Below are 23,985 nucleotides of genomic sequence, written 5' to 3'. Positions count from 1 at the left end.
ATAAATTGCCCTTAGTGACCAAAAAGGTTCAGAGGGGTTATTGGGTTACGGGAATATGGTGGAAGTGATATCCAAATGGATTCCTTCTGCACTGTATGTTCTATGTTTATGTTATTCTGTGCTAATGAGCATTGTTAGTGCAGGTGGCAGGGTTATTGGAACCAGCAAAACATTTGAATTTGGCCTGGGGCACAGGAGTGGGTCTACACATGATGCTAATATACTTGTTGGATTTTGATAGTGTATTTTGTGCTCACTGAGGTGAAGTACACGGTAATTGAATTACCCTTTCAGACACCACGCCACTGATATTAGCTCAGAAGATATGCGAGAAAAGTTAGCTAAAGAATTCAGCAGGGCTGGGAATGTAGAGGGGCTGCCCGTCTCAATGGAAGGGCCTCATGTGAATCATTTTGCACTGACTCCCAAATTCCCAGCCGGTCAGATTGACTGCCAAGTCTGTGGATGGGAGCAAATGCTGCAGCAGGTTGTACAGACTAATGGCACATTGAAGGTGGTTCCCTGCACTCAGTAGGGAAGAAGCAGCTCAGGGCCCATGATCAGAGCAGTCACCAGGAGGAGAAAACACAAGGAATCTGACTGATTTATTCTGTGAGCTACAATGCGGGAGGATGAAGACTTGGGGCAAAGTCCCACATCCTCCTAATCCACAAGGACTACCACTGGGAGTAAACCTGTTCAGACAGACATCTCCTTACTCACATCGGCTGTCAAGATATCCGACAACATGAAATTCCTGCAGTTCAGCTTCAGTTGTAGTAGCCGATTGTGCCACTGCGGTGTGACCTGTTAACATTCAATCGGCCCCGTCTGCTTTTGCAGGAAGCACATTGATGGTCCAATTTGTTTTTCTTAATTTAAAATGCTGGAATGGGATCTGGTTCCTTGATCCTGACATTTCATTGCAACCCTCTCCGGTCTGTTTGGGGAGGATAGGGGGTTCGAATCAAGGTCGAAGTGTTGGTGCAGCTTTCCAAGATCGAAAACAGATGCAGAACTACTGCGACACTGACACCAGATTAACCCTCTCCATCTACCATAAGAGCACAAGACATAGGAGCAGAATTAGGCCACTTGCCCATCGAGTCTGCTCCACCATTCAATCATGGCTGATATTTCCTCAAACACATTCTCCTTTAAAAACCATATTTTCCTTTAAAATTTTATTAGGCTTTCTTTAGCAAACACCATTAAATTTGAGACTTTTCTTCACCTTAACATATGGTGGAACTAGGAAAAACATATTTTTGCTACCTTCCATGCTAGATCAACATCTGATTTGAGCTGCCAGTGGGGAGGTCTGTCAATACCAGGACAGATTCACTTTTTCTTTTAAAAAGTGCATTTTAAAATCATTTGACTGCAGATGCTTGCTATCAACTGGTAGATTTCAAACTTACACATTGAATCCTGTTTAAACTCATTTGGGTTATTCAATTTAAAACTTGCAATAAACCTAGCGGAACATGGGTAGCACAGTGGTTAGCTCAGTTGTTTCACAGCTCCAGGATCCCAGGTTTAATTCCCCGCTTGGGTCACTGTTGGTGCGGAGTCTGCAAGTTCTCCACGTGTGCGCGTGGGTTTCCTCTGGGTGCTCTGGTTTCCTCCGACAGTCCAAAGGTGTGCAGGGTATGTGGATTGGCTATGCTAAATTTCCCTTTGTATCCAAAAAAAGAGTTAGGTGGGGTTACTGGGAGAGGTTGGAGGTGTTGGGCTTTAATGGGGTGCTCTTTCCAAGGGTCGCTGCAGACTCAATGGGCCGAATGTCCTCCTTCTTCACCATAAATTCTATGAACATGAGCCTGTTACACAGGTACAAGAAGAGTAAAAGATTGGTGAAGACAAATGTAGGTACCTTACAGCCAGAAACAGGGGAATGTATAATAGGGGACAAAGAAATGGCTGAGCAACTAAACAAATACTTTGGTTCGGTCTTCACAAATGAGGGCACAAACGAAATGAAATGAAATGAAAATCAAAGTCGCTTATTGTCACAAGTAGGCTTCAAATGAAGTTACTATGAAAAGCCCCTAGTCGCCATAATCCGGCGCCTGCTCAGGGAGGCTGGTACGGGAATCAGATACCAGAAATGTTGGGGAACGCAGGAGTTAGTCAGAGGGAAGAACAGAAGGAGTTAAATTAGTAGAGAAATGGTGCTGGGGAAATTGATGGGATTGAAGGTTGATAAATTCCCACGGTCTGATAATCTACACCCCAGAGTACTTAAGTGGCTCTAGAAATAGTGGATGCGTTGCTGGTCATCTTCCAGGATTCTACAGATGTTCTCCTAGTGTCTGTGTGGGTTTCCTCAGGGTGCTCCGGTTTCCTCCCATAGTCCAAAGATGTGGTTAGGTGGATTGGCCATGCTAAATAAATTACCTCTTAGTGGCCAAAGATGTGCTGGTTAGGTAAGCTTATGGGGTAGAGTGGGGAAGTGGGCCGAGGTAGGGTGCTCTTTTGGAAGGTGGGTGCAAACTCAATGGGCCAAATGTCCTCCTTCTGCACTGGAGGGATTCTATGGAACTACGGAACATTTGATAAATGCATTGTGGAAATTGACATTTGCCTGAGTAATTGGGAACTTTTAACATCAATTTTCTGGAGACTGGTGACTATGCTGATACTACTTGGCCTTCTCCTAAGTAATGTATCATCCAATAAGCAACTCTGGCTTCAGGCACATTCAGCATTTTATTTTATATAGTTGCAGGGCACTCACCTAGGCTTTTTAAGACACTTAAATTATAAAATTGCATTTTAATCAATCGAATTAAAGGATGTCCTAGAATCTGAAAATTGGGTTGATTTCAAAAAGGGTGACAAAGCTAGTTTTCCATTAAAGTTAATGGAATTGATCAGGAGCAAATTTCAACATTACTTACCCTGTAAACAGCAACCAAAGTGGAGCCGATTTGAGCATTTCCAATTCATTGCGTTTTAACCCAGAGGTGAGATACAAGTGAACTGTTGAAAGTTTTGTATAATGTTCTGTATCAAGTTCTGTCTCAGCTTCCGGGAAAAAAAGCTCAAAAATAGTACTGTGGACTTGTAAGAAAAGATAAGAGAAATGTGGGCTTTTTATTGTGAGTGACCTTACAGAGATGTATTAGATGGTAAATAATGCCGAAAATATGAATCTGAAGAATTCAAAGTAATCATGAAAATAGGATGCGGTCAGATTCAAAGGACTAATTAACACATTTAAGACCAATATTGAGGATGCATGATGGTGGGAGCAAGGAATTGGAAACTCTTTCTGGATAATTGAAATAATCATCATAGAATGATCACAGATAGAGGCCATTCAGCCCATTGAGCCTGTGCCAAGTATTTGAAATAGCTATCAAATTATTCCCATTCTTGCTCTTTATTTATAGCCCTTCATGAATTCCCCCCCCCCCCCCCCAAGAATGCTCAAATAACATTCTGTTAGGATCCCAAATGAAACTTAACTATTTGCAATTTGTAAAACCGAGGAAAGATGACTGCACCACAGGAGTAAATACACTGACCAACAGGTATCTTTTATGTTAAAACAAACTTTAATTTAAACACAGAATTAACCACGTTAACAACAAAGAAATAGCTTTACAATTAACAGTTCTTAAATCAAAGAAGGAACTCTCATTTACTTCCTAAATCTACCACTAATTATTCAAATTAAGCAAACCAATATAGTTCAAATACCACTTATAAATAAAGTTATCAGGCTTTACTTGTTTTTCTCTGTGGAGAGACCTTTGAGAGAATCTTTCAGGAGCAAACTGGAAGACACTTGTCAGATTAAAATCCTATGACAAACTGAAAACTACAGACAGACTTGGCTCCTCCCCTTAATTACAACATCTGCAGCCAAAGCATAAGGCATTCTTCTGTTTCCCCACAAGCTGTCCCATGACCGTGGTGCTCAGTCAGATCCAAACTCAATATCCCTCTGATTATGTACAACCCAGGGACCTCCAAACCAAAACAGCATTCCATTAGCCAGCTACCTGTAAACAAGTTAATGCTTCTCAAGTCTACAGCAGAACCCTCCCCCGGCAAAATCAAGGATTAGCTCACTTTGTTTCAACACCTTAATCAGTTTCAGAAGACATACTGGCCGAATGCATCATAAACCCATCTTTTTAGTAACATCACTGCAAATTATAACAATTTCTTACATTCATCACAATTCCTCATCTGTATCATAAGACATGAAACAATGAATGATTCGTAACAAATATATTGGTACAGGTCACCTTTCCACTCTACATTTTCTCTTTAAAATCAGTGCCAAAAATACCCAGTACAACAGAGATCAGAGTCATCATTACTCACCACCTCGCTTCAAAAGGTAACAAACTGGTACTGCCATCTTTCCTTGCTCCGCCCACCCAACCTCATCATATTTATTTGAATTACCATAACATCCTGAGGCCTTCACCACCCACCCCCCAATCAGACCGAATGACCACATGCTCTAAGAATTCAAGGAAATTAAGGTTAGCTTCATTAAAAAGTTAAAAAGCAACATAAACAACAATTTGATTTTATTCCGTGCAACAACTACACTAATAGTGAATAGAATCTGCAGTGGCATATTTTTGATGTCTATTACAAAATAAAGTATATTTTTAAAAAAATTATAAGTATTTTTGTTTACAAACTTATTTTTATAAGCATTTACTACAACAAAAGCACATGTTTCAAACCTTGCAACAGAATTACACTTTTATTGACACTTTTTATACTACATTTCAAATAAACTTATATAGGTTGTATGTAGCTTATATAGGAAGTCTAGACTATTCAAAGGCCAGGTGTCCTTATAGTTCTTCTTTTCTGTAAGTTATCATAAAACAAAGGCCATTTACAATGAGCTGCCATTTACTATCTAATACACCCTTTATCCCAAACTTTGTCCTGAAATGCAACATTCCCAATACCTATGAAGATTTTCAAATGTAATTGAATAGACCGGAACTAGCATACCTATCTAACACAATGCAAGATCTTACATTGCTATTTGAAAATGGCCACTAAAATTGTTAAATGAATATCTGTGCGAGGGTTATCCTTCCTAGACACTCTGGACTGCAGCCAACACGAGTGCCTAAGAGAACTTTTTTCTAATATATATGTACAAAACATTTTCACCTTAATATTTCACACTTTGTATTATGTATACAAATTTACTTCTGATCGTAAACATTTTGGTACATTTTCAATCATTTGAAAAGAGAGTTATGTAGGAACAGTAATTTTGTTAGATGCAGGAAAGAATATCGTTTGCTACAGGAAAGGTCGGGCTGCATCTCTGACAATGTCACATCAATGTCCTTCCTATGAATCAGTTTTGCAAGTATAAAGCGCACACAAATTAGGATGAATTTCGACAAATCGCATCAATATTTTGAACTAAACAGCAGCTCACTTTTCAACTTAAAAAAAAGTTTTTTGTGGATTTAATTGGAAATGCTGATCTAATTTGGCGGTTGAGGTCACTCCAAATTTAGCCTTCTGCTGTGTTAAAACTTCTTTGGAAGGGCCAATAACATTTATCTGAAGGGTATCGCATTTATCTGAATTTTATGTCACCTCCAGTAGGCAGGGGCATAAACTCTGGTGTGGATAGGCCATGCCCGTCACCTACCCACCTCTGCTGGAATTTTATGAGCAGCCGGGTTGGTATCCAGCAGCCAGTCTGTCCTTGGGCCAACTGAAGCCCTTGAATGACCCAAGGGTCTCCTTCCATTGCTGCTGGTATTTTACCAATGCTGGGACATGCCAACTCCATGTAGTGTGTATGCTCCTGGGGGAGGGGCTTCAGTCCCGGCACTGTGCCCAACAGAGTCTCTCAAAGTGGTATTCACCATATGCCCATGGTTCCTCCCGATCCTACCACCCCATACTGGCCTCCCAGTTGTGGTCTATCATCCCCTTTCCTGGGGTTTGCCTCACTGGCTCCAGTGAAACCTCCTCAACTAAGTTGCAACCCGGTTTCCATGCTACTCTTCGTGGTGCCATTGGGACTTGAATGTTCCCAGCCATCTGATTAGCTGGTATCTCTCAGAGGCAGGACATCCTCCAGGATGGCGACAGAAGCTTTGACCTGAGCCATTTAACAACCTGATGGTTGTAAAGTCAAATCATAGCTTCCTGGCCCTGCAGAGGTGAGCTTTCCCATGGTATTTCAGCCAGGGGGCAGGGTCACAACCTTCATGAACAATTCCAGCCAATAATTCAAGGAAAGAGTACACCTAGCAGAAAACAATGGCTCACTCAACTTTTGAGTAACTCCTGAAAAATCAAAGTTCCATCCAACATCCAAGTACACCATTCTACAGTGTGTATTAAACACTTCAGCTGACAAATCTATCGACATGAATTACTTGTGGTTAAAAACAAAAAAAACTCATTGGTGGAATTAACATACAATTTATATACAGACCATTTACATACAAAGTGACTTGTAGAGTACCAAAAAGGTAATTTTTGTGTATGAGGAGCATGAATAAATGAAAAACATTTTCAATATATCAATAGCCAACAAGGAAAATCCTTAACGAGCACTCAAGGATTCCGAGTTAGCTTTACAAAAACATTTAAATCCTCCGCAATCCCCATCTTACATTTGTGATGTCATTTTCATTACAAAAAATGGTTGCCATCATGACACAGTCAACCGTATAAAATATTTAAACGTACAATAAAAACTCAGAGCCCATTAGATTTTGATTCTTCGTACCTGGGATCATGATATAATCAATTCTATAGCTATCTATATTCCATGTACAAACAATGTATTCTCCCTTTCAGCGTTACACCTATCTGTTATTGTTGTGGCTACGTTCCAATGACCATTGTGCATATAGAGAGATTTCGGCAACATTGGGCTGGATTCTTCCACCCCACCCGCCGCAAGATCACCACGGGCAAGACACGGACAATGGAGAAGTCCATTGACTTCAGGCGGGATTCTCTGCTCGCCTGGCGGACGGGGCCAGAGAACCCGGCCCATTGAAATTGAAGTTGCATATTGCTTCAAAAAAAAAAAAAAATGAATGAATGTTCTAGCAGCCCATCCAATTACAAATTACATATAGCATCTTTAATGCTCAATCTGACAGATAAAAGAATGTATTCAGTTAGAACTTATGTTTAAAAAAGGAAACATTCTTCACCTTGTATTCTCTTTCAACTCAATATTACCTTGAGACAAACAAGCATAAGAATGCTTGAATCAGCTAACTAAAACAGGATTATCAAAAAGAAAAGTAGTCAACCAAACTTTTTTGTTTGGTTATCTAACAACCGTTACCAAAATCCCATGATAACGGGCGCATACATAATGAAAGATAAAAAAAAGATAAAACATACAACACTTGATTTTTTTGAAAAAGCCAGGTGGTTTCGGTGAACCTAAACCAATCAAAGCCCATTCTGTCAGAAAAAGACGACTCTTCCTCCAGTTACCATGCCCTAGTGCCATGGGCTTGCATTAGAATGGTCAATGATTATGCTTGGCAAAGTACTGCAGCGGTTTGTAGTTTCCTTTTGGAGTACGGCTGTCCGGGAAACCCCTGCGCTTACCACCAGCCCATGAAGCATCTTGGAAGAACTTACAGGCTGATAATCAACCAGTTTGGCCGCATGATGAAGACACCTTCTGTGGCTATCAAATCCTGAAGTGGAGCTTTTGGCCCAGAGGTAGGGACACAACCACTGGACCACAAATCTTCCACAGAAAAAATACTATTCATTATATAAAATGTGCACAGCAATGGAATTTCAAAGAAAATTTCAGAATCGCTTATCCAATTACCAACACTACACTGTGTCACAACTTTCTCAGTATTGATGGAATATGGTGGGGGAATTAACAAAACATTAAGGTTAGATCCAATGAGGTAAGAGTCTCCTTACAATACCTGTTGGAAGTACATTTGATTGAGAATCCTTAGCTTTAAAAAAAATCCATCAATAATTTTCCACATGCTACTCACACACCTTAAAAAAAAATGTGCTGGATGGAGTGGACTGAATCAAAGGAATCTTGGAGAGGGACAAATACTTGCAAATAAGCAATAAATTAGGACTTCTTGGTTTTATCCAAAATGGTAAATCTGCAAAAATGGTGTCAGCTGATTGCAGTCACTGTTGAGTTGTTTCATAAAAATTATTGATAACAATTGAAGATAATTTTTTTTAGTTACATAAAAAAAATATTACTTTCCACAAAAATATTGTATCAGTTAGCTATTATGAACTCTGTGTTTCGAATTACTGAATGCAGAATGCATACAGGCTAGCCATCACCAAAAGAGCATTAAATCCTTCCGGAAAAGTAGATGAGTATTCCAGATGTTGGGAGATACTTTTTAGCAAAATTATTTTTGTGTTCTTCAGATGTGTCATGCTGTTGTTTTGTGGCACACCTTGTGGGATAATTGTGCCCAGATAATAAACTGGAAGTTGGCAGTACTAAATGGTATAGCGTAGGCTTAGCGTATGCTGCTTAATTGGTGCTGTATATTTTGTAACAAAGACTCAATATGGTAATGGGATGTATGTCGATCAAAGATCACACCCGAGCAGCCAGACTGTTTTGTACTAAGGTTAAGGAGCTAATTTGCCATTGTTGCTACTTGACATCTGGGTTGGACCTAAGATTGGAACATTTGAAATAATAAATGTCACCTTTATTTCCTAAATTATAGCATATGCATACTTTGGGTTGGGCTGGATTTAGATTTTTTTTTAAAGCAAGCCACCATCTTGTATACCTGGTTTCTCAACTGAGTTATTTTTTCTGCTCATTTCCCACAAGCTGTTGGCCAGATTTGTAATTTTATCAAATAATTAGAGCTCATCATAGTGACAAACACCACACAGCAATGAGTACAATAAAACATTATATAAAAAAAGTCACAGAAAATATTACACCCAAGACATGAAAGCACAGCTTCTAAAATGACAAGATAGCTTCCATCCTGCAATAGAAATAACATACAGTGCACTGAAGATGCACAATCACAAAAATTATACCAAGTATAATCTTCAAACATGAATGGCTTTTTTAACAACCACATAAGATGCTTAAAAAAATATTTTTTTCTAAAATGTGCTTAATTTTCTTGATAGCCTTATATCACTCACTACGAAATTACAATACTGTTAGCTTACTGATGATTTCAGTTATGCTCATTCCTTCATGGTACATTCACTTTGTCTTATGCAATGTTGGTAAATTGAAGTTGGCCGTCATCAGCAGATGGAGCATTACTGCAAATACAGTACGCTTTTCCTTTAGCGTCTGGTAACATTATAACTATAATTTGCTTATACTTCAGAATTTTTGGTGGATGCATTAGAAACAATGACTCGAATTGGAAAGCATTTAAGCATAAGATTAAGTCTTGACATTTTCGGAGCAGAAGTCACCCAAAGAAAGTTTGGCATTCTGTCAGAATGGTGAACTTCACGAGTTAGCTGAAGTCAGTCTCCATGAAAGTGTCATAAAAGCAAGCAGTAGTTTGCTGGTGTGGTATTTTCTACAAGACAAAAGCACAGCAAGCCATTCCAGTATCTTTGAAGAGTGAGAATGTTCTAGACTTCGCTGGTGAAGTTTTTTTGCAGAGTTTTGCAAAGTCATGTCACACAACCAGATGCATTGGGTGGAAGAAATTTCAGTTTGGAAAAATGCATGCATTTCACCAGCACAGTCAGAAAGTTCAAAACTGGATGCATTATCCAAAGCAAGCAGTATCTTAATCTTCACACAACTGTGATTTAAGAATCGCCCTTTGGTATTTACTCTATTTAGAGCTGGTTAATTATTCTACAGCACTTAACTAATAGCAGCCTTTCTGTTGAGTAAGAATTGTACACTTTAAATAAAAATAAAGAAACGTTTTAAGTTAAATTTTAGAAGAAAACAGAATGGACTTTTTGAGATACAATTTTTTTTAAGAAGGTCACTCCTACACAGGAACCATAGTTAAACATCAAAAAAAATTGTGCTGAAATCTAGAAGCTCATTAAATATGGTCTTCACATTAAATCAGAAAATACTCTACAAAAATGACATATTTTGTTCAGATACTAGAGAACAATTATAAGCTTTTCGGTTTCCTTTCAAAAACTGAATTTTACCATGGCGACCTTTGACAAGTTACTCGAGCATCATTTTTCTGTTTTTCTTCCTTAAGTGCTGGTGTACATTTGCAAAACTGATAATAGGCGTTTCTTTTAGAGTCCTCTTCTGGTTTTAATTTTCTTCTTGAATTCTTCAGTATAGGTATCAGATGCCATTCCAATTGCAAGCGTATCTAAATATAATCTCAGTATCTGGTTTATACCCTATACAACAAGAAATCCAGTAATACCCACTTGCTGTCCAACAATATGTTCAATAAATTTCCATATGTTCAAATCAGGACAAAGATTCCTCTTCAACTGTTCTATGAAGTCTGTACAATGTTAAGTCTTGAGGTCATGCTTAATTTCCAAGTGGATTTTTTTGTTAAAAAGCCAATATAATGCACTTGTTTTAACTCACATCCGTGCTCAATTGTCAAGCACTATGTTATTACCGGCACATTACAAGCAAGGCCAAATTCAGGGTCCCTGCCTCACACATTGATGGAGGCAAAATTCTACCCACTTGCATCACCATCTTGTATCACAATCCTTCCAATATATTATGAAATGTAGATTCCAGTCAGCTTAAGAAGTCCAACCCACAGTGAAATGTATTTTTAGAATTTGCTTCATATTGAAATGAATAAACTCCTCGCATACTCCAAACAAATATAAACATACCTGAACAGTTTAATGATTATAAATATAAGAATATTTCTAAGATGTCAAGAAGGCGGATAATTTGATCCCATTAGATAAAACAGCTTGTCTGTAACCTGAAAGCAGCCTAAGAATTTTTTGCAAGCAGTTCTAGTTAAAACTCTTGAATAACCATAGCTAATACTGGTGGGCTAGATAAGCAAAGGTTATACAAGCCCCCACGGCAGCGATGCCCAAGACAGTCCGAAGAGAAGGCCATGGGATGTCAAAAAGAGGTTCCACATTGTTCCCGTATAGGTCCACAAAGGCATCCTGTAGAAAAAAAGGAAATAAATGAAAATTAATGACAAAACCTTTCCAGGTAAATAAAAACTTAAACTAGTGTGTCCCGTTGAATGTCAATACAACTTCTTGTACAATGAGTAGAATATAAACTACTAGAGTTCACATTGATTACATGACTTTGGATACTGAACCTCACCTGATAGAACAGAGGCAAAATAATAAGAGTACAGTATCAAACTGGTTAAAGAAACAGAAAAAAAAGTTTGTGCTGAAATTTGGAAGCTCGTTAAATATGCTCTCCGCATTAAGCCACAAAAATTACATATTTCATTCAGACTCTGGAGAGCAATTCTAAGCTTTTCAGTTTACTTTCAAAAACTAAATTGGCGGCACAGTAGTTAGCACTGCTAGCTCATGGCCGAGGACTTGGGTTTGATCCCGGCCCCGGGTCACTGTCTGTGTAGAGTTTGTACATTCTTCGCGCGTCTGCATGGGTCTCGTCCCCATAAACCAAAGATGAGCAGGTCAGGTGAATTAGCCACGCTAAATTGCCCTTAATTGCAAAAAAAAAATTAATTGAGCGCTCCAAATTTAAAAAAGCTAAATTTTACCTTCGCGACCTTTGACAACATTAGCAAGTTACACGAACATCATTTTTGTGCCTTTTTAGTGCTGGTGTGTATTTGTAAAACTGTTAAAAGCTTTTCTTTTTGCAGGCTTCTTTCAGTTTTAATTTTCTTCCTGAATTGTTCGGTACTCTTCCAGTTACAAGCAGTTCTAAACATAAGCAAAATATGTTTCCACTCTCTGCAAAAAGGAATCCTACAAATGCCTGCTTGCTGTTCATGAATGAAATGAAAATCGCTTATTGTCACAAGTAGGCTTCAAATGAAGTTACTGTGAAAAGCCCCTAGTGACATGATCGATACATTTCTGTGTTCAAGTCAGGCAGAACAAAGAATTTGGAGGGGTGAACAACCCACACGAAGACTGGGAGTTCAGTAAATCATGAAACCAAATTCAATAGATGTGATAACATATGAAAGTTGCCCCACCTGATCTGACAAAACATGTGATTCTTCATGTTCTTTGAAGTGGCCTAGTTACAGGTTTCGCAAAGCAACCACTATGTCAGACCAACTAAGAATGGACATGCATCTTCACCAATGACACAGATACCTGTGAGAATCTTTTTAAAACGCTACATTGCAGCATCTCCATTTTAACATACAGCTCCATCGTGGCAGCAGGGGTGAGGGCAGGGCCACAAAATTCAGCGAGCCATTCAAAACTCCAAGGATTTTGGCGGGTCACCAAGATCCTGTCGGGGGGGGGGGGGGGGGGGGGGGGGGGGTTATACTCCACTGATGGTGTCAGCTTTTAAATGGATGAACACTTTAACAATATTCATTCATGCAAAAGCATGATTGTATCCATCTATTCCAGCAAAAAGGAACAAAACATGGGGCCTTGTATTAACGTGCCCGTACAAGTTTGACAAATTAGTCTTTGCAAATAAATTAAACTGTGAGGACCACAAATATACTTTGCGAGAAATCACATGAAGAAAATCTTTCAAACAGTAGAGGGCATAGGGGACTATGATAATAAGCATTGCACAGTTGAACTTCCAAATCTTGTAAAATTCTATGACATGTATTTTATGATTTGTAGCTAAAGACTTGCAACAATTCGGTCTCTGCAGTTCTTAATATTTGAGGTGCATGAAGCTAGAACAGAAACTGGTAAAATCTTTCAAATAAACAACTTAATTCGTATATACATAAAAGCAGACAGCTGACAATATGATGGAAATCTAAAGGGTCAAGATAGTGTAGGATGAAAAAGAGGTAAAGCAGGGAGCACTGTTGTAGGTGAGTCCACACTTATTATTTTACATGGTTGAAGTGGATGAAGTGCCACAGTTCCAAGGTCTTTAGAAAAAATCATTAATGCAGAAGAATGTGTAACGCGAAAGGTCAGTAACTTGCAATTTAACAGATAAAATGGGTAGAATCTCAGCATGTAATCCACAAATCATCAGTAAAAATCTTAGAAGGCCCATTAATCCCACGTGGTTAAAATACATATTTGACGGACTTATTTCGTTGAAAAATTTAAGGTCCTACAGCGCTGAAGACCCAGGTTCGATCCTGGCCCCGTGTCACTGTCTGTGTGGAGTTTGCACATTCACCCCGTGTCTGCGTCGGTTTCACCCCCACAACCCAAAGTCGATTGGCCAAGCAAAATTGCCCCTTAACAAGAAAAAAAATTATTCGTATTCTAAAGAAAAATTTAAATAACAGAATGGCATAATTCCAAGAAACATGCCACCTGTTTGATGGCTGTAAGAATATTGCATGAAATTAATTCACTCATCCTCAATCAGTTCCTAGCAGATACAGGCATTTATTACCTTACCCTGACTTGCCCTTGAACTGAGTGATTTGCTTGGCCATTTCAGCAGGCATTTAACAGTCAGCCACATTGCTGTGGATCTGGAGTCACATGCAGACCAGACCAAATAAAGATGGCAAATTTCCTCCCCAAAGGAAATTAGTGAACCAGATGGGTTTTTAATGACAGTTGACATTGGTTTCATGGTCATCATTAATTCCAGATTTTTATTAAATTCAAATTTCACCATGATGGATTCAAACGGAGATCCCAGAGAATTACCCTGGTTCTCTGGACTACTAGTCCTCCCAATTTAGAACTAATTGAAAATGTCACGCCAAATTTGATTAGTACAAAGAAATGAGAAAAATGGCAATAGCTGCAGTAGAGAGTTTCCTCTAATGACGTGGGAACTGAGGCACATTGTTCAGGTCGCATAGAAGAAACTTAACATGCAACCGGTTATAGCTGACCTGAGAGTTTTGTACATAAACACTGGGGAGCTTGATTTTCCCCCCTTCGAGTCAGGAAGCGTGAGTCAGGCCACTTCTTGGAATCATGTTCCCAACTTCTTAAAATCAGTCCATTCACACAGAATTTTTGTTTTCCAAAGTAAGGGTCAGGCTGGAGTTGTGGCTGCCGCCTCCTGAAGCAGGCCCACAGTATCAAAGGAAGCAGGCAAATGTGGAGGCTGGCAGGTTAAAAAGCCTACCTCTGTTGACAGGAACACAAGCTCAGTTCTGTACATGGCTGTGAGACCACTGAGACCTTACGCCACCCACTCATCATACCCCCCCTCATCTTACCCCTTTTCCCTCATGTCCCTCCATGCCCCCTCCCTACCCACTCCAGACCTTCTATGCCCCATCCAGGCCCAATCACCCAGGAACCATTATATACAAGAGCTATGTAAAAAACTGGGAAGTATTTGAAAGGCTCATGGAATTAAAATAAAATCCTCTATTCAAACTCCTGGTGAAATAAATTGTCCCTTAGAAGCTGGTAAAACTGTCCAATACAAATACAGCCAATACAGCTCCTTGGGGGAAAAAACCTCATCTCAAATGCTCATCAATCTAACAAAATAAGGGTTTTTTCAGAAACCATTTCAAAATCCTATCATCTGCTCACAAGACTGTCAATTAAACATAACACAAATCTCCTTCACAGCTGTGTTAACCATGCTGCTCAGCTAAATCTATTAATGGGGGTTTGGGACTCAGCCAAGCATTCATAATGGGATTACATTACACATCTGAACAAACACATAGAGCTCAATATAATAGAGCCTTTGAAGTTGCCTAACCAGATGTCCAGCCAGCTGCTCCTCGTTTTCAAAAGCACACCAGATGATTCTTCAATTGAAGAATATGTTCAGTTTCCCCCCAAGGTTTCGAGCAGTGCCTGAACTTTAGATCAATGTAAAACCTGATTGTAGTGCCCAGATGACCCAGATTCACCTTATTGATGAATTCATAAGAGCACTGTTCCTGTACTGTATTGATCTTTATTCTTTAAGGTTTTGGCCAAGGTTGGCATCAAGACTGGTACAGGCTTGGAGGGCCGAAGGACCTGTTCCTGTGCTGTATTATTCGTTGTTCTTTGTTCATTATATCCACTGGCTGAAGCACTCCAACTGAAGTGGAAATTTACACAATGCTGGCCAATTTAACGGTCACTTACCTTTTAAGAACAGAGCCCTTTCATCAGTGGCTGTTTTAAGAGGATATTTAACTTATCAACACCATCTAATTATATTTGATGCGGTCAAGAGATTTTAAAACTTACCTGTCAGGATGTCCCTGACTGCAGAGCAGGCTTCCCCCAAGGTTCATAAACTGACTTACCTTGCATGGTTCACAAATCCTTCAGGAACCCACCCACCTAAAAGATAATAGCAAATTGCCTTTGCTACAGGCATTTAAATGGTGAAAGCAATGTAATTTTACTTGAATGTTGGGTTATGATATGCCATGTCTCTTGCCCTGGGGAAAATGGCATCCATCGTGAATGGCCTAGTAAATACAAATTAGTGGATCCACATGACTGCAATTTGGGCCTCCCTAAATGGGTTTGTTTTGTATAGAGGGGGCAATATCCGGCTCTGGGTTACTGATGTATTCTGTATCCCAGCAGTAGAATCCTTCACCATGCTGTTCTTAAAAAAACTCAAACTTTGACTTGCAATCACTGTAAAACAGCAACCTTGTTGATGGGTATTGATTTCAACAGGGTGGGTATGTAGAGAATGACGTGAGTGTAAGTATCATCTATTTTATCTTAGAAGGAACAAGAGAAAATGGAGTTCAAAAGATTACTAATCATAATCACATTGGTAAGATGGACGAGAGATATATTGATGGAAAAAGAAAAAATCATTTCTAGACAAGTAGAAAAAACATTTTTTCAGAGCAATTTTGACATTTTTATCTTAAAAGTTCATAACTTCCCAATTGTAAAAAATATTTCTCAGATTTAAGACAGTAATTGGTTGTGCAATGGCACCTGAATTTTGAACAGGTTCATAACAGTAATTCAGAAAAGAGCTGCTTTCCACAACTCATATCTGCACAATGTTTCAAAACAGCTGTCTGTTGTAATGTAGCTATGTACATTAGTGCCATGGTGTATTTCCAATTAATCAGACCATTCAGTCAGAGAGAGCAACCTTTCAGTCATGACTTAATGTTTTTTTTAAACTTTCTGAAGGTTCGGGTTTAAGACCCATTCCAGAGTTTTGAATACATGGGCTGGGATTTTTAGCTCTTGTTTTTGGTGGGCGGGAATGACGGCAGGGATAGAAGATCTAATAGAGATCCTAAAACGGTTTTCACGCCAGTGGGATTTGCTCGTATTGTCCCCGCTTGCGCCAGTGGTTTACAACAGCTTTACAATGGGAACGTGGCCAGGGACACACAGGTGCACACAGCCCTGCACTCCAGTCCCCCAGGTGGGTGGGAAAAAGGGTCATGCCCTGGTACAGTGGGGCAGGGGCAGTCGGGGTTCCCTGCATTCATGGGGAAGGGTGGTTCCCAGTGTCTGTGGGGGACCCTAGTTTTTATTTATATTTCTGTTAGATCAAGGTCTTTAAAAGGGCACCCCAATTTCTTGAGGGCCAAGGTTGCTCTGAAAGAAGAAAATGTTGGAAAATTTCAGCATGTCTGGCAACATCTATAGCAAGAGAAAAGAGCTAACATTGAGAGTCCAGATGACCCTTTGTCAAAGCTGGTCATCTGGACTCGAAACGTTAGCTCTTTTCTCTCCCTACAGATGCTGCCAGACCTGCTGAGATTTTCCAGCATTTTCTCTTTGGTTTCAGATTCCAGCATCCGCAGTAATTTGCTTTTATCCAGTTGCTCTGAAAGAGCCTGCCCACTAGCGCGATGGTGTGGGACCCGCCTTCAGCATTTTTTTCAATAAGTTTTAAAAAAACATGATGGGAAAATCCATCAGTGGAGCCGGTGAGCTACTCACCTGCCCAGAACGACATTTAGTTTTAAAAAATGGAAAGTAGTGAGGGAGTGTTGCATTGTCATGTTAAACTCCGTTTATGTCTGCTCAATCGAGTGAACGAGATCTTTGAACAAGAGCAGTTTCCCGCTGGATCGCCTGGCCAACATTTTTTCCCTCAACCAACTAAAAAAAGATGAACTGGTGAAATATTTCATTGATGGTTGTGAGACTATGTTCCACAGAAATTGGTCAGAAACTATACTTTAACAGCCAATTCATTGATCATAGATATTATTTGAATGTCCTGAAAACATGAAGGGACTGCATAAATTCAAATTTGTTCTTTCAACTGATTAACTCTCTGAATTTTAATCAAACAGAACCTAGAATCTCATTTCAGATTAATCGTTACATTCAACAAAAATTATTTTGTTACATACAGATATGATAGCTCCTCAACTGCCCACTGTAGAGCCTTGGTATAGTACATCAACAAAATAGTTGAGATAAGGAAAGCATAAAGTCACACAACATTCCCTTCCAATCATGCAATCACTTTGACATTGGCTTCCTTCCCTTTCCTGACAGTTAAGCAAACAGCCCTATCAAGGTATAACCTATCCTATTTCCCTAACCAATAGAAGCATACCTGCACACACATTACTACTCTCCAGGACTTCGCCTGACAAAACACTCTAAAATAACACGTATCCTGATAATGCCATCATTCCCACCCTCTTATCAACTGTAGCCACTATTCTCACTGCTGTTACGATACCCTAGGCTGGTGCGTGGTCTATTCCATTCCCACAGACCCTGCAGTCCCAACACAAGTAAATTAACCAACAATTTGTATAAAGTTTCTGAGATCTTTGGACTTTGACTGCTCCAACGACTTACAGGCACCAGACTTTTAAGTGAAACACAACCAACTCTTTATTTATAGCAAAAGTGGAGATAAGACATGCAACTTCTGCCTCACCCCCAAGAACACAGCCCAGCCCAGCCCAGCCATACCTATTCTTACATTTGGCCTGACATGTGTAGTCACTGGTGATGCGAAGGCATTTGCTGCTGACTTCAAAGAAAGCTTCTCACAAAGATCTAGAAATCTCCATGGCACGGATTTCATGTTTCTCAACATTAATTTGAATCTGGCACTAAGTTAAGGAGATCTCCTGGTATCCTGCAACAGTGATGTGGGATAAGCAGCCAATCACACTGAAGGATTTTCACGGGGCACAAAATAGTAAGTAAAAAGCTCTGATTGATGTTTGATTTTTATAGATTGGAACATACACTTCAAAAGTGAAAATATCATTAGCTTCAATATTTCAAAACGATGGAATGAAATTGAAAAAGTTGACATTATACAAATATAAAATTAATTCTCCAGGACCAGAGAGGTGCTTCAGAGGTAGTTATGATTTAGTAGACCATTAAAAATCCAGTTACACCTCATTCAAAAAAGCCCAACATTTTTTTTTATACAGGTTTTTAATAGCGGTATGACAGTATAAAAAGGGAAGTTCTTGTCAGTTCAGTGATTTCTAACGATTACCATCTGCGGGGACTTAAACAGTGCACCCTGTGAAAGAGGAGGGAGTCAATGACAACTACTTCTAGATTTCTGGGTTTAACTGCACATGTGCAGGAGTCAGAAGCTGCCGTCAATTTTCCAGTTATATTGATCGCAATTGTTGACAGTTTTGCCATTAACAGGACTGCAAAATTAGAGTCAATATCTTCTTAGCAGCTTCTGACTATCTAATGCCTCAAGCCTATTTAAACAGAACCTTGGACCCCAGCTCAAAATGCATTTAATGTAATCCTGAGCATGCAAATTGCCTGTAAAAATAGCCTCGATGCAACATGTACTCTAAAAGGAACTTAATAAATGGTGAAATTCCAACCAACATATTACAAACCCTTAACATTCGTCAAAAGAATAAAAGCAGCAAAACACCAGTAACAGCCTAAAATAATGAGCAAAATTTTCCCATTTTGAGACTAACTCCTGAACTCTGAAGGGAGCCCCAGGCGTTGTTCAGTGATTCCCACATCTGCATTCCATGTTGTTCCGAACATGTTTCATGTTGGTATGTTTTCCCACTGGCATCAAGGAGAATCTGACGTTGTGTGTGTTTGGGGGGGGGGGGGGGGGGGGGGGGGGGGGGGCTGTTCAGACCTTCACCTGCATCCCATTCACGAGATGTAAATGCGGTTCACACTGGTCCCTGGTGTGTTTCATGGCAGGCACCAGCAGAAGATCCTGCTGAAAATTCACGCAAGCGTGAAACAGTTTTCCGGGACTCCCACCATATTCTCTCCACACGCCCACCATTGTACTCGTTGGCGGGTGGTTGATTGGAAGAACTCCACCCAATAAATTCAAATACTTCAGATGTGACTCCTATGGATTAACACAAGAAACCAACAAGAAGGGAAGACGGTGTCTGAACCTACCGTCTGAACCTATCACCTCTTTTTCCATTGCCAAATAGCTAGGCAAAATAATTCTGCGTAGTCCCGAACCAATGCTGTGGCTTACTTTGTTTAGCATAATATGCACAGATTTATGTACTGTGGTGGGTGATGACAAATTTCAGTGGGTAGGAAAACACTTGGGCCAGAATTCCTTGGAGCTGCTCCTATGTCAGCTTTGCCTGTCAAACATGTGTACGTAAATGGGGGTTCTGCTCGACATCCATCATGGTAACAGCTTCTTAAATTATAATAGTTGCAGCTCGAAAAGTCCTGCATTGGTTTTACTGTGCTTTGGAACATCCGGAGGTCTGTATAAACACAAAGTCTTTTCCCCCCCCTTGTTTAAATGCCAGCAGAGGGGAGGGCAGCTTTCAAAAGCCTCCCAACTTTGTTTTCAAGAAACGTGCCTCACTGTCAGGGTAAATCGCCTGCTAACTTTTCTCAAATACTTTTTTCCAAATTATTTCAGAGATAACATGCCTCCAGCTCCCATCCCATCAACCCATCCCTCACAAATCTAGCTTCTGATTTACAATTACAGAATTACACGGTTGTGCTGCTCTTTGTCAAAACTATTCCTCCCCCCCCCCCCCCCCCCCCCCCCCCCCCCCCCCCCCCCCCCCCCCCCCCCCCCCCCCCCCCCCCCCCCCCCCCATTTTCTTTCCTGGTTGCCCAGTGAATCTTTCTCCCTCAAGTATTTCTGAGTTCTCTTTTGAATGTTACTTTTGAATCTGCTTGCACCACCCTTTCAGGCAGTGCATTTCAAATCTCAAAAATGTCACCTCTGGTTGTTTTGCCAAGCACCACAGCACTCTTACGGTCTGGTTATTGACCTTTCTGCCACCAAAAACTGTTTCTGTTTATTTACTCTATGAAAACCAATCATGGTTTTCGAACTCAAATCAAATATCTTCCTGAGCTTTGCTGCTCTAAGGAAAGCAACCTCATCATCTCCAGTCATTTCACATAACTCTAATCTTTAATCCCTGATAACATTCTAGCCAATTTTTACTGCACGCTCCAAGACCTTGACACACTTCTTAAGAATTCCAAGCGCCCAGAATTGAACACTATGGCTGGAATTTTCCACCCCTTCATGCCTTGGGATCTTTCGGTCCGCAGATGTGAACAGAAATTTCAATGGCTCAAGGCGGGGGAGGATCTGAAAAATTCCAGTCTATATTGCAACTGAGGCTTAACTTGTGTTTTATAGAAGATTTAGCATAATAACCTTGCTTTATGTACTCTTGTTCCTTTATTAATAAAGCCAAACATCCAACATGAAATTTTGAACAGTCTTCTCACCTTGTCCTTTTGTAGATATACTCACAGATCCTTCACTCCTTTAACTTTGATTAATACTTTGCCTCTAGACAGCATGGTAGCACAAGTAGTTAGCACAGTTGCTTCACAGCTCCAGGATCCCAGGTTGGATTCCCAGTTTGGGTCACTGTGTGGAGTCTGTACATTCTCCCTGTGTGTGCGTGAGTTTCCTCCGGGTGCTCCGGTTTCCTCCCACAGTCCAAAGATGTGCAGGATAGGTGGATTAGCCATGATAAATTGCCCTTAGTGTCCAAAAAGGTGAGGAGGGATTATTGGGTTATGGAGATAGGGTGGAAGTGATGGCTTAAGTGGGTCGGTGCAGACACGATGGGCCGAATGGCCTCATTCCACACTGTATGTTCTATGTTCTAATACAGTCTCTTCTCATTCACCTTATGAAAATCTACCACTTCACACTTCTCTAAATTAAATTGCATCTCCCAGGTGTCTCCCCATTTTACCAGTCCATTTCTTCCTGAAGTCTCTTACCACCCTCAATTTTCCACCATCACTCCTGTTGATTACAACAACTTGTGTTTATATTCATTACTACAAGAGACTTTGCAAGAACACTATTAAGCAAAATTTGACATTAAGCCATACAAGGTGATAGCAAGCAGTGACTAAAAGCTTAGGTAGGTAGGTTTAAGGAGCGCTTAAAAGGAGGAGGGCTAGTGAAGTGGAGGAGTCATTTCAACACTCGAGTTATAGGAGGTAAAAGGAACGGTCACCAATGTTTGGATGAAGCAGGAGAGGCCAGAATTGGTTGAACCCAGATGTAGTAAGGCTGGAGGACGTCACAGAAACAGGCAGGGTAGGCCATGAAGGCATTTGGAAACAAGGCCGCAAATTTTACATTTGTTGTATGTGGGACCAATGTAGGTCGCCGAGTATGGGAGTGATGGATGAACAGGACTTGCTGCAAGTTCAGATACCAGCAGCTGAGTTTTGGGCGAGATCAGATTTCCAGGCATAGGAAGGTAATGACAACTGGCCTCGCTATAATGGTTGCAATAAAGTAAACAGTGGAACTAGTTAATGATTTACACGTTTCAGAAGATTTCATTCAGTAACTGAATGTCCTGTTGTATTATTAGCTCACCATTAGCAATGTAGGCGGGTAAAGTGAAGCAAAAAGGAAGTGAGAACTTCCTGATGAATTAAGCGTTGAACATCTGGGCAGGAAGTGACTTCATTTCCATGGTTATCACTATTGGTTCAACAGGATATCCTTGCTGTATTGTGCTGAATGAAGCAGAGCGAGGTTTCCATTTAATGAAAGGGAATGCCCTATTGTTTGCTCGTTAATAAAAATACACACCTTGCATCTGTTAACGTGCACCACATGCTTCTGATGCTAAACAGTGACTCCAGACCTTTGGAGATACTACATTTGTTATAATTTGAACAAACATGATAAGCAAAATGAAAAGGAAATAAGGTTTCATATTTTTTGTTGAGACTTACGTAAATCTCATAAACTTTGGATGGTAAAAAGATCTGAGAAGCCTAACTGGTTCTGGTCATCAGAATGGAGTTAAATGAAGCTACTCTGCAACAAAAAAAAGAGTCCTTCACATCTAAGACTTTGCAAGGTGTAGTAGTTCCTGCCTTGAAGGTAAATGTCAATGGAATGTACTTTAACGCTGACCTCTGCATAGAACATAAAAGCGCAGTACGGGCCGTATCCGCCAACAACTTTTCGTGTCCTCTCCTCGCTCTTCTTAACTCTCCCTTTAGGTCCTTCCTGGCTAACTTGTAACTCTCAAATGCCCTAACTGAGCCTTCATGTCTCATCCTAACATAAGCCTTCTTCTTCCTCTTGACAAGTGCTTCAACTTCCTTAGTAAACCACGGTTCCCTTGCTCGACAACTTCCTCCCTGCCTGACAGGTACATACTCATCAAGGACACGCAGTAGCTGTTCCTTGAAAAGCTCCACATTTCGATTGTACCCATTCCCTGCAGTTTCTTTCCCCATCCTATACTTCCTAAATCTTGCCGAATAGCATCATAATTGCCTTTTCCCCAGCTATAATTCTTGCCTTACGGTATATACCTATCCCTGCCCATTGCTAAAGTAAACATAACCGAATTGTGATCACTATCACCAAAGTGCTCACCTACATCTAAATCTATCACCTGGCCGGGTTCATTACCCAGTACCAAATCCAATGTGGCCTCGCCCCTTGTTGGCCTGTCTACATACTGTGTCAGAAAACCCTCCTGCACACACTGCACAAAAACTGACCCATCTATAGTACTCGAACTATAGTATTTCCAGTCAATATTTGGAAAGATAAAGTCCCCCATAACAACTACCCTGTTACTCTCGCTCCTGTCGAGAATCTTCTTTGCAATCCTTTCCTCTACATCTCTGGAACTATTTGGAGGTCTATAGACAACTCACAACAGGGTGACCTCTCTTCTCCTGTTCCTAACCTCGGCCCATACTACCTCAGTAGACGAGTCCTCAAACGTCCTTTCTACCACCGTAATACTTTCCTTGATTAACAATGCCACCCCCCCCCCCCCCCCTTTTACCATCTTCTCTGTTCTTACAGAAACATCTAAATCCTGGAACCTGCAACAACCATTTGTGTCCCTGCTCTACCCATGTCTCCGAAATCACCACAACATCGAGATCCCAGGTACCAACCCATGCTGCAAGTTCACCCACCTTATTCCGGATGCTCCTGGCGTTGAAGTAGACACACTTCAAACCAGCGTCTTGCTTGCCGGTGCCCTCTTTCAAACTTTTAACCCTATCCCTGACCTCACTACTCTTAACATCCTGTACACTGGGACTACAATTTAGGTTCCCATCCCCCTGCTGAATTAGTTTAAACCCCCCCGAAGAGCACTAGCAAATCTCCCCCCCCAGGATATTGGTACCCCTCTGGTTCAGGTGAAGACCATCCTGTTTTTAGAGGTCCCACCTACCCCAGAATGAGCCCCAATTATCCAGGAAACCAAAACCCTCCCTCCTGCACCATCCCTGTAGCCACGTGTTCAACTTCTCTCTCTCCTTATTTCTCACTTCGCTAGCACGTGGCACGGGTAACAACCCAGAGATAACAACTCTGTTTGTTCCAGCTCTCAGCTTCCACCCTAGCTCCCTGAATTTCTGTCTCAAATCCCCATCTCTCTTCCTACCTATGTCGTTGGTACCTATGTGGACCACGACTTGGGGCTGCTCCCCCTCCCCCTTAAGGATCCCGAAAACACGATCAGA

At 40.6% G+C, this 23,985-nt stretch overlaps 1 protein-coding gene across 1 annotated transcript in view; it reads right to left on the bottom strand.

Annotated features, from left to right (window-relative positions):
* Positions 1 to 3,544: 3,544 nt before the first annotated feature.
* LOC119966048 (apoptosis regulator Bcl-2-like) overlaps positions 3,545 to 23,985 on the bottom strand; it is a 155,611-nt gene continuing 135,170 nt past the window's right edge. Inside the window, exon 2 of the mRNA XM_038797213.1 lies at positions 3,545 to 11,118. Within this exon, the coding sequence (XP_038653141.1) occupies positions 10,984 to 11,118 (135 nt within the window). The 3' untranslated portion in view covers positions 3,545 to 10,983. The remainder of the gene's footprint in view (positions 11,119 to 23,985) is intronic.

Source organism: Scyliorhinus canicula, chromosome 5 (assembly GCF_902713615.1).
Source record: "Scyliorhinus canicula chromosome 5, sScyCan1.1, whole genome shotgun sequence".
Lineage (NCBI taxonomy): Eukaryota > Metazoa > Chordata > Chondrichthyes > Carcharhiniformes > Scyliorhinidae > Scyliorhinus > Scyliorhinus canicula.
The sequence above is the reverse complement of the archived record's forward strand: the minus strand, read 5'-3'. Positions and strand labels throughout refer to the sequence as shown.